The following is a 12,424-nucleotide window of genomic DNA, read 5'->3' as shown; positions in this document are numbered from 1 at the left end:
TTCGTCTGCAGATTAGGAGAGCCTCCTCGGGTGAGGACATTGGAATGGCGGACAAAGAGATGGACGTGGAAGCTCCAGGTAATCGGACAGTAGTGGGATAGAGATTGGGATGGGTAATGGAATGGGGAATAGGCCGGTAATGGGATGGAGATTGGGACAGGGAATAGGCCAGTAACGTGATAGAGATTGGGACGGGTAATAGAATGGGGAATAGGCCGGTAACGTGATAGAGATTGGGACGGGTAATAGAATGGGGAATAGGCCGGTAACGTGATAGAGATTGGGACAGGTAATAGAATGGGGAATAGGCCGGTAACATGATAGAGATTGGGACGGGTAATAGAATGGGGAATAGTCCAGTAACGGGATAGAGATTGGGGAATAGGCTGGTAACGGGATAGAGATTGGGACAGGTAATAGAATGGGGAATAGTCCAGTAACGGGATAGAGATTGGGACGGGTAATAGAATGGTGAATAGGCTGGTAACGGCATAGAGATTGGGACGGGTAATAGAATGGGGAATAGTCCAGTAATGGGATAGAGATTGGGACGGGTAAGAGAATGGGGAATAGGCTGGTAACGGGATAGAGATTGGGACGGGTAATAGAATGGGGAATAGGCTGGTAACGGGATAGAGATTGGGACGGGTAATAGAATGGGGAATAGTCCAGTAACAGGATAGAGATTAGGACGTGTAATAGAATGGGGAATAGGCCGGTAACGGGATAGAGATTGGGACGGTTAATAGAATGGGGAATAGGCTGGTAACGGGATAGAGATTGGGACGGGTAATGGAATGGGGAATAGTCCGGTAACGGGATAGAGATTGGGACGGGTAATGGAATGGGGAATAGGCTGGTAACGGGATAGAGATTGGGACCAGTAATAGAATGGGGAATAGTCCAGTAACGGGATAGAGATTGGGATGGTAATAGAATGGGGGATTGGTCGTTAATGGGATAGAGATTGGGATGATAATATTATGGAGAATATGATGGAGAATGGGATGGGAAATGGGGCAGTAATGGCATGGGGAATAGGACAGGGATTGGGATGATAATGGGATATTAATGGGACAGGGATTGTAGTTGCAAATTGTAACGCATCCCGGTACTGAAAAGGAGTATGTCCGCTGTATATGCTTCTCTTGCTAGGTAACAGAATGATCCAAGATCCCGTAGCTCACCCAGTCACTAGTCGGGACACAGCGTAGGGTGGTAAAAAACATTTTTTTTTATTAAAACACAAGCACAAAGAGATATATACTCTGGGACAATCCCACCTTCTTTCCATAATAACAAAGGGCGGTGTAAACTGTACATGGTACATCTTATAGGCTTCAACTGTTTTTTTTTTCTTTTAATTTGATTTTGTACAAACAGTTAGACCTTTTCTTCAAATCTTCAGCACCTAACAGTATATTAAGTGGCTCTCCTACCTCCTGGAAATGCAAACTGTTCCTTCTGTATGTTGTAGAAGGACCTGTTACATTCCCTAACATCTGATCCATGGAGAAACTAGCCTTAAAGTAAAACTATAGGCAAAACTCTTTTTAAAATTTTTGGATAGCGCAAAAGAGGGTTATAACCCCAGTCGCCATCTGTGTCCCATTGGAGAGATTTCCCTTCACTTCCTGTCCCATAGCCAAACAGGAAGTGAGAGGAAATCCCTGCAAATTAAGGGAATTCCTTGGGGACCCCCAGGTCACCAGAACTAGTGTCCCCTTTGGAAGATTTCTCCTCTATTACTTTTCTGGGGACAACCTAAAATGTGGGATTTTCTTTTTCTTCCCAGAAGAGGAAACAATATGGGGGGAAACCTCAGCTCTGTGTACAGTCTATAAAGATTCCTGTACGAATGATGGAATTAATGGGTGTTTGAACAAGCAAACCTCCAACTGCAGTGGGAAGTGAAACATTTAGCAATGGTATCATTGCTACTCCTAAATGTGAAAGCTTCCTGCCAGGCGGGCATTCTATCAACCAGTGACTAATGCACACCTGGCACATTCAGCTGTTAGCTGGGAATTCCGGCTTGACAAAAGAATGTAGACCAAGGGGCGGGGATAGTGTAAAAAAAAAACTTTACGTGGGGTACCCCACAAAATTCATACCAAACCCCTTCAGGTCTGGATTTTATGGGGGAACCCTGAAAAAAAGGCATTGGTTCCCCGTAATTCCATACCTGAAGCTTAAATTTTATATGGACTGTAAGGGGGAACCCCACACAGTAAGGGGGAACCCCCACACAAAAACAAGAGAAACCTATACCAGACCCTTTTCCAAGCATGCAAACAGAATAGTTATAGGATGATTGTATGCCTGCTCCCTCCTTAACCGTTCTAGGCCACATGCTCTCACTATGGAGGGGAGGGGGGGTTACATGGTTAATGAGGACAATGGCCCTTTTCCAACAACCCTGGCCTGGTGGTTGTGGGGGTCTGCAGGTAGGAGGAGGCTTATTGGAATCCGGAGGCACCCTTAAATTAAAGGGGGACCCCAGATACTGACCCACATGCAAATGAGTAAGCGGTATGTAGGATTCCTACTTATTCACAAAAAATGTAAATAATACAACTAATACAAGGCCCCACTCATGCCTCAGGCCATACGCTCGATCTCATTTTCAAACAAGACTTGGAAATTGACGTCCTAGGAAATGAGCCGCAACCATGGACCGATCACCATGCCATCAAATTCACAATCACCAAAAATGCCAGCCCAAAAAAAACTACAAAACCGGTGACAACTCACTGGACTAGATCTCAGAAGAAGCTCCACTCGGAACTCTTCAAAACAACACTAGGGAACAAAATAAAAACAACCCAACAAAAACAAACAGCCACAGAAACACTTGACGCCATCAACAAGGCGCTACAACAGTCAGATGACTTAGTAGCACCAAAACGCAAAACTTGCATCCGGAAAAACAATTCCAGCTGGTTTAATGACCAGCTGACGTTGCTAAAGCAAGAGCGTAGAAGAGCAGAAACTGCGTGGAAAAGGTGCTCTTCAGATAAAAGCCACACCATTTACAAGATAATAACAAAGAAATATCACAAAGAAATCTTCACGGCCAAAAAAAATCATTTCTCCAACATCATCGCAAATGCCCTTAACCGCCCCCGAGAACTCTTCAAGCTGGTCACTCAGACTATGAATCCAGCTTGTTTAGAGGCCCCCAATTCTGATTCACAAGAATTTTGCAACGAATTATCGGATTATTTCATTAATAAAATTGAAAAAATCAGTGAAAGTATTCAGCAAAATGGAACCGTCACCAACTCCCCCCCCAAATCACAAACCTAATACCCACATAAATCCGTCGCAACCACCAAAATTCACTCTAAAACCCATTTCCATCGATGCCACTAAAAACATCATCGGGACTCTGCGTAATAGCACAGCACCCAATGATATCATCCCCACTAAACTGCTGAAAGAAAGTGACGATATACTGGCACCAGCTATCACGCAGCTCATTAACCAATCATTCAAGGAGGGCATGGTGCCCACCTTGCTAAAACAAGGTACAATAAAACCAATTCTAAAAAAAACTACCCTTGACCCCAAAGACCCAAACAACCGGAGGCCCATAACAGCTCTAAATGTCTTCTCCAAGGTAATGGAGAAAGTAGTTGTACAACAGCTGCAACTGCATTTAGACACCCATAAATTACTCGATCCGTTTCAATCAGGCTTCGGTCCGGGTCACGGAACAGAAACGGCGCTGCTTAAAATATGGGATGACGCTCTAGAGGCCGCAGACTAAGGAGAATCTTGTCTCCTGATACTGCTGGACCTAAGCGCGGCTTTTGACACTGTAGACCATGGACTACTACTGGCTAGGCTAGCTGAAGTAGCCGGAGTCGCTGAAGGTGATTTACCCTGGTTCTCCTCCTTCTTGGAAAACCGATCACAAATGGTGTGTGCTGTTCTCTTTATAGTTATTTGTACATTACATTATTAATCTTTATTTCTACATGTTTGTTTTCATGCATTTCTTTCACTGCTGCCATCTGCTGGCCAGAATTTGCATGCCACACGTCCCTGTTCTTGTTAGTAAAGTTTTTTCTATTCGGAGGCGTGGACTCTTGCTGGGCAGGTCTCTTCACTGGGAGCAGCCATTTTCAGTATCCCCTCATGGCTGTGTGACTAGACACTCCACATTTTTGGGCTCGAGAGAAGGCATCAGTTTTTGACCACGCAGAAGTCAGCAGAAGTCAGCAGTAGTTAGCAGCAGCTCAGCAGCAGCTCTGCAGCCACAGCAGCTAGCCTCAGGACATATTCTAACAAGTCAGCATTGATACCACTACTACAGAACAGTATTGTATCACCGTTTGTTGTCTTATCTGGATTGAATAAACCCACGCTGATTTCATCTTCATGTCTGAGTCTGGATCCATCTAACCTGAACATCTGCCGGTCCTGTCTGCCCCACTGCTTGGATACGAAGGTAAGAAGTCACACAGCTATTATCAGTTATACCTTCATTCGCCTTCATGTGGGAACAGAACAGTCAAAAACTGCCTTAATGTCCACACCCCAGTCACAGATTCCCTCAGAGTTACCACACTAAGGAATCGCCCTGCAACAGGCCTATCTGCAGCGAATCTGCCCAGCTACAGTGCATGTTCCACAAGTCTAAGGGCAAGCACCGCATGTCCACAGTATCTTTACTGTTGCCTGAAAGCCCTCCACAACTCATCAAGCCGTTTCCTATACCCCATATCAATCTTTGCTCGCATAGCAGAACTGTTAACGCACACGGGGTCCCTCTTTAACCTAAACCCCCGCAAATCACTTAAAACACCTGAGGAACCTTGCCAGAGTGCCCCAGCACAGCCACACTGCAATTTTCAGCCCCCAATTCAAACGTTTATTTTCTTAAAGAGACAGCGCACCTTAAATCAAAATGGACAAAAAGGACCTTGCACAGTTCCCCAGTGATGAAACAGAGCTAATGCAGCCTGATACTGATCACCAAGAAGTACAGGAAGCAGAACCCACACTTCCAGCAGACCAAGTCGTGCGACCAAGACGCTCCCTCAAACCGACAATAAAGGTCAGGGAAAACTATCAAACCACAAAAGATGAGCTATGCGATAACCTGGAAGAGCTATGGGAGCGAGTTTCCTCCCTCATGTCAGGACTTAAATCCTCTGGTGATACCTCAAGCTTACAAGTTGGCATCAGGCGGCTGAACACAGCTCATGAAGGATACAAGAGACTGTTCACAAGGTATATAACCTTTCTAAAAAACGTTAATAATGATGAAGCCCTTTCAGAACTGAGCAAGGCAGAATCTATAGACATTCAAAGAGACACCATGGTGCTGCTTGCTAAAGATAAAGCGGAACTCCGCATCTCCCATTTGCAAGAAACTAGATCACACAGATCAAATTCATCCAAACATTCCTCTCGGTCATACAGATCATCGTGCTCAAGAAGCTCAACCCTAAGCGACAGACTACTAGAGGCCCGCATAAATGCAGAGCAATCCAAAGCCAGACGTTCCTTCACTGAAAAGGAAGCTCTGGCAAAAGCAGAAGCAGAGGCCAAGAGGGCAGACGCAGAATCAGAGGCCAAGAGGGCAGAAGCAGAGGCCAAGAGGGCAGACGCAGAATCAGAGGCCAAGAGGGCAGAAGCAGAAGCAGAGGCTCGAATAAAGATTCTTGAATCAGAGATGGAAGAGGAAGTTGCATTAGCTAAAGTAAGACTACTTGAGCAAGCATTAAGCCAAGGTCTTGATCCAGTCTGCTCGCTACCACAGGAGGTAGAAGATTCAGCTTACCGCACCAGCGACTATGTACTGAAACAATTATCTGCATCACCCCCAGTATGCAGTACCGTCCAAGCTGACAACGCCGAAACCTCAAAGTCATCTCCACCTACAGTGCCAGTGTCACTTACAGCACCCGAGAAATCTGATGGTGTTCACCCAGATGTGCCCTCTCAAGGACAGTTATTACGAAACTACAAAAAGGGCCATCAGGCGTTTCCTGGCCTACCTCCACAGCTCAAGCAGCAGTCCTCACGATCTACAGAGACTAGATCACAGCTCAACCCTGCAGCAGCATCATTCTACCTGGATGCATCTCACCCTTTCACGCCGCAAAGCCTACACGCCCCGGCGGCACCACAGGTTGTCGTGGCAACAAGCAGTGAGAAATCAGATATGTCTGAGTTGGCCAGGATTATGGCGATCAGAGAGCTAATTAACACAAGTCTCTCAAAATTTGATGACCGTGCAGAGAGCTACAGAGCTTGGAAGGCAACTTTCAAGGCCACCATTGCCAACCTCAAACTAGACGCAGAGAAGGAGCTCAACCTCATGATCTCATGGCTGGGTCCAAGCTCCACAAATCGCATCAAGAGCCTCAGAACTGTCTATGTGGGACAAGCAGAAGCAGGTCTCGCTGCCGCCTGGCAGAGACTCGAACGTACCTTTGGCAGTGCAGAAGCTATAGAGAAGGCCCTATTTAAGAGATTGCAGAACATTCCAAAGATCAATCTTAAGGACGTCCATAAGCTTCAGGATTTGAGTGACCTGCTCATGGAACTAGAGCTTGCCAAAAGAGACCCTCGTCTGATCGGGCTATGCTACCTGGATACAGCCCATGGAGTGAACCCAATTGTCGTGAAATTACCATACAGTCTGCAAGAAAAGTGGGCGGCATCAGTCTCAAGGTACAAAAGGGTGCATGACATCACCTTTCCCCCATTTATTCATTTCTGCAGATTCATTGAAGAACAGTCCCAGATGAGGAATGACCCCAGCCTCGATTTCCTGGAGTTCAACACTACAGCTCCAGCGACACCATCACCAAGGTATGAGAGTGCCATGCATAAACACAGAGACTTTAAGAGCAGCGTGAGTGTTAGAAAGACTAACCTACCGTCTTATGCAGCACCCACGGGTAAACAGTACAATACCTCATCAGGAGACAAGTCCTTCAATAGTGAATGTCCCATTCATAAAAAACCACACTCACTGAACAAATGCAGAGGGTTTAGATCCAAACCCATACAGGAGCGCAAGAAGTTCCTCAGCGAGCTTGGGGTATGTTTCAGATGCTGCGCTTCATTGGAGCACATGGCTAAGGACTGTAAATCCATCATCAAGTGTGAGGAGTGTCATAGTGAAAGACATGCCTCGGCTATGCACCCAGTTCCACTGCCCAGAGACTCACCAGCTGCCGTCGCCACCAGTCCCGCTCCAAGTCATGGCGGGGAGCCCCAGAACCACGCTAACGCAGCCGCCGCTGTTTCCTGCTCATGTTTGGAAGTATGTGGCGAGGGCCAGGGTGAGAAATGTTGTGCCCGAATATGCCTAATCAAGGTCTATCCAGAGGGACTACCAGAAAAGGCAGTAAAAATGTATGCCATCATCGATGACCAAAGCAACCGGTCCCTAGCAGGACCTAAATTCTTTGAAGCCTTCGGGATAAAGGGACCATCAGAACCCTACATCTTAAACACCTGCTCAGGCCGCATTGAGACTAGCGGCAGGAGGGCGCAAGGATTCATTGCTTCCCCCATCAGTGGGAATACCGAAATACCCCTACCAACACTGATTGAATGCGATCAAATACCCAACCATAGGGATGAGATTCCTACCCCAGAAGCTGCGTTTCACCAACCGCACCTAAGGCACCTAGCCAACGTTATCCCACCTATGGACAACAATGCTGAGATTCTACTCCTGCTTGGCAGAGACAATCTAAGGGTGCACAAGGTGCGCCAACAGTGTAATGGTCCTGACTACGCACCATATGCCCAGAGGCTGGACCTGGGATGGGTAGTCATAGGAAACGTATGCCTGGATCAACCAGAAATCGACTCCTTCAAAACGTACGTGCGTGGAGACGGACGCACAACTTGCATTAAGCCGTGTCCTCATCACTACGAAGTGAAAGAGAAGTCTCCAGACCTCGTACAACCACCTGACATCATTTCTCCCCTCTTTGCTGACGACTTGGGGAGATCAGTCTTTCGCGCAACCAAGGATGACGATAAGGTAGCCTTATCAGTAGAAGACAGAGTTCTTTAAACACAAAACCAATCACTGGGTTTCTCCATTACCCTACGGAACCACCAGGGTAAGACTCCCGGACAATCAGGAGCAAGCGCCATCCAGATCTAACTCTCTTCAGCGCACCATGGACAGCAAGCCTGAGACGAGAGAACACATTGTCGTACCATCCGAACTTAATCCAGCAGATCACGCCACCAGGCCTACGTCTGTGGGTTCCTTTGCTAAATCTACTTGGCTTACAGGCCCAGAATTTCTGCTAGGACGGGCAGACAAATGTGAACAGGAAGTTTACAGCATCCAGGATCCGGATAATGATCCAGAAATCCGCGCCGAAGTTAGCGCATTAGTCACTGAAACAAAGCAGACCTCCAGGCTTGACTGTCATCGTTTTGAACATTTCTCCAGTTGGATGAGACTTGTCAGAACCATTGCAAGGTTAGTGCACATCGCCAGATGTTATCACAACACTCAAGAAGATAAAGATTGTCACGGTTGGCACATCTGCCATAAACCATTCTCTGCTGAGGACATTTCTCATAGCGAGTCTCTCATAATACGTCATGTCCAGCAGCAGGAATTTAACGTAGAATGGAAGTGCTTGAACAACAGACAGCAGATTCCTATAAAAAGACCTCTTGCTAACTTAAATCCAATTATGGACACTTTTGGCCTGCTCAGAGTTGGTGGTCGTTTGAATCAAGCCCACCTAGGAGTTGCGGAGCAAAATCCTGTCATTATTCCCAGCAAACATCATATCACCACGTTGCTGATCCGACATTACCACAAAAAGACTGAACACCAGGGCAGACAAATCACTGAGGGCAAGTTAAGGTCTGCGGGTCTTTGGATTATAGGTATGAAGAAACGTGTGGCCCAACTACTGCATGACTGTGTGCACTGTCGTAAAGCCAGAGGAAAACAGCTACACCAACAAATGGCCGACTTGCCCGCGGATAGACTATGCACAGAGCCGCCCTTCACCTACACTGGCCTAGACGTCTTTGGACCATGGATGGTGTCCGCACGTAGAACCCGTGGTGGTCACGCAAACAGCAAACGTTGGGCCGTGCTATTTACTTGCATGAGTGTGCGAGCCGTTCATATAGAGGTGATAGAATCTATGGACACATCCAGCCTCATTAATGCCTTAAGACGGTTCTTCGCCATCAGAGGACCAGTGAAACAGTTGAGGTCAGACCAGGGAAGTAACTTCATCGGCGCCTGTAGAGAACTGAACATCGACACTAAGCCTATCCAAGATCAGTTGGCGGAGAAAGGTTGCACCTGGATTTTTAATCCTCCTCATAGTTCCCACATGGGGGGTTCCTGGGAGAGAATGATCGGGATCTCACGCAACATCTTAAATTCTATGTTGATGGATGTAAACTCTTCAAGACTTACGCACGAGACTCTCGTCACTCTTCTCGCTGAAGTTTCAGCTATCATCAATTCAAGACCCCTTGTGCCAGTATCTATGGATCCTGAAACACCAGCCATACTGTCTCCGGCTATTCTACTTACCCAAAAAACGGACAATATGCTCACGCCTAGTGGAGAATTTACCCATGGGAATATCTACCAAAAACACTGGAAACGTGTACAACACCTGGCAGATTACTTCTGGAACAGATGGCGTAAAGAGTATCTCAATATTCTTCAAGGAAGGAGGAAATGGCAACATCAAAAACCAAACTTGAAAGAAGGAGACCTCGTATTAATGAAGGAGCAACAAACCGAAAGGATCACCTGGCCTATGGGACTAATTACAAAGGTTCTTCCTAGCAAGGATGGCAAGGTCCGAAAGGTGGAGCTGAAGATCTTCAGGAAGGGTGAGCTTAAAACTTTTGCAAGGCCGATTAACGAACTCATTCTAATATTACCCATCGAGAACGTTCCTGAAGGATGAAAAAGGACTGAACTCGAACTTCACAGTTTTACCCGCTATGGGTCAGCCAACCCACTATGTCATGTTTATTGCATTTCACATGTTCTTTGTTACAGGTTGTATTATATTTTTATGGACATTCGTCATAGTGAAATCTCCTTACGTAAATTTCAGACGGGGAGTGTGCTGTTCTCTTTATAGTTATTTGTACATTACATTATTAATCTTTATTTCTACATGTTTGTTTTCATGCATTTCTTTCACTGCTGCCATCTGCTGGCCAGAATTTGCATGCCACACGTCCCTGTTCTTGTTAGTAAAGTTTTTTCTATTCGGAGGCGTGGACTCTTGCTGGGCAGGTCTCTTCACTGGGAGCAGCCATTTTCAGTATCCCCTCATGGCTGTGTGACTAGACACTCCACATTTTTGGGCTCGAGAGAAGGCATCAGTTTTTGACCACGCAGAAGTCAGCAGAAGTCAGCAGTAGTTAGCAGCAGCTCAGCAGCAGCTCTGCAGCCACAGCAGCTAGCCTCAGGACATATTCTAACAAGTCAGCATTGATACCACTACTACAGAACAGTATTGTATCACCGTTTGTTGTCTTATCTGGATTGAATAAACCCACGCTGATTTCATCTTCATGTCTGAGTCTGGATCCATCTAACCTGAACATCTGCCGGTCCTGTCTGCCCCACTGCTTGGATACGAAGGTAAGAAGTCACACAGCTATTATCAGTTATACCTTCATTCGCCTTCATGTGGGAACAGAACATGGTGAAACTGGGGTCTTTCACTTCTGAAAAACGTACGGTGTCATGCGGAGTCCCTCAGGGATCTCCCTTATCGCCCGTATTGTTTAATATCTATCTTCGCCCTCTCTTTGAAATCATCAGTAACCAGAAGTTACTTTACCACTCCTATGCAGACGACACACAAAACTGTATTTCCGCATCTGCAACAAAAAGGATCATTCTCTTGGACTAGAGAAATGCCTCACTCTAATAGATAACTGGATGACAAACAGTTATCTTAAACTCAATGGTTCGAAAACAGAACTTCTCCTGTTTCACGCTAACCGGAAAAATCACCCCGCGTCAACATGGACTCCCCCACCCATTCTGGGTAAAACTATCACCCCTAGCACCAAAGTCAAAAGTCTCGGAGTCATTTTCGATACCTACATGACAATGGATGCACAAATAGGGTCAGTAGTCAGCAGATCCCACCATCTGCTGCGCCTACTACGCAGACTCACGCCCTTTATCCCGAAAGAGGACATTGCAGTCGTGGTGGGAACAACCATCAATTCCAGACTCGACTACGCAAATGCCCTCTATCTAGGACTCCCCAAATACCAAATCACTCGTCTGCAAGTCGTTCAAAATACGGCCGCTCGACTAGTGACTGGGAGAAAACCATGGGAATCAATCTCACCTTCACTGAGATCCCTTCATTGGTTGCCAGTAAAAGACACTTTCAAGGCACTCTGTCTAATACATAAGTGTATTCAAGGCAACGCCCCCCAATATCTATGCCAAAAAAAATAAAAGCCCATAACCCCAATCGCATTCTGCGATCCACCAATCAAAACCTCCTCCAGATACCCAAGGCCAGATACAAGTCCAAAGGAGATCGAAGATTTGCAGTCCAGGGACCTCGCCTGTGGAATGCACTACCAACCACCATCCGACTGGAGTCGGACCACTTGGCCTTCAGGAGAAAGATGAAAACCCATCTCTTCTGAGGTCAAGGGGTTCCTTACCCATGAAATGGATACAGCGCCCAGAGGCGATTCAGTTTGCATGTGTTGCGCTTTACAAGTCTCTCTCTCTCTCTCTCTAAACACTAACGGTCACCACCATTTACGATATTCCATTCCATCGCCCCACGACAGCTTATCCGACACTCCACAATCCGACAGGCACGACCCATTCCATTTCCCAGAAAAACCGAGACACAAGCTCTAGTCTTTCTGGTTTGTATGAACAAACTCTTTAATGGTTAGCTCTCTTATATACAGTACAAGCCTGTTACAGTAATCAAAGGAACAAAGACACACTCCACCCACACATCACACAATGGGGCTTCAATCACATTATTTTAATGACATTCAGAGGAGTTAATTATCCCCCAGACGTCCGGACTCCGATAATAAGTGATTCATCTGCATAATACACATTCTTATGTCAGACGTTCTGTCTCCGACAATAAGCTATTCACACCTGATCATCAATAGGCTTTTCACACCATACAGTGTCATTAGCATCGCACAATGGAATGTCTTTCAGGAGCAGACCTAATTAGCACAATGGACACAAAACAGTATTAGCATCACACAATGGACAATAGAATGTAAAGCCCCATCCTACTGACATACCAACTGTAATATTCCAAGATATCCTGCAAAACATGAATTATCATTTATCAGTCACCCTATGCCAGAAGGGGCATAGGGTGACCCTAGACCCAAGAGTCATTAGTGACGCTGGCACAGGAGTACC

At 46.2% G+C, this 12,424-nt stretch overlaps 1 protein-coding gene across 2 annotated transcripts in view; it reads left to right on the top strand.

Annotated features, from left to right (window-relative positions):
• Positions 1–12,424, top strand: part of LOC120920653 (interferon-induced very large GTPase 1-like) — a 45,401-nt gene that overhangs the window by 4,904 nt on the left and 28,073 nt on the right. For both annotated transcript variants that reach the window (XM_040332849.1, XM_040332848.1), the window contains exon 2: positions 12–78. In XM_040332849.1, coding sequence (XP_040188783.1) covers positions 12–78 — 67 coding nt within the window. The remainder of the gene's footprint in view (positions 1–11; positions 79–12,424) is intronic.

The sequence above is a fragment of the Rana temporaria genome, chromosome 13 (genome assembly GCF_905171775.1).
Source record: "Rana temporaria chromosome 13, aRanTem1.1, whole genome shotgun sequence".
In the NCBI taxonomy this organism is placed as follows: domain Eukaryota; kingdom Metazoa; phylum Chordata; class Amphibia; order Anura; family Ranidae; genus Rana; species Rana temporaria.
The sequence above is the reverse complement of the archived record's forward strand: the minus strand, read 5'-3'. Positions and strand labels throughout refer to the sequence as shown.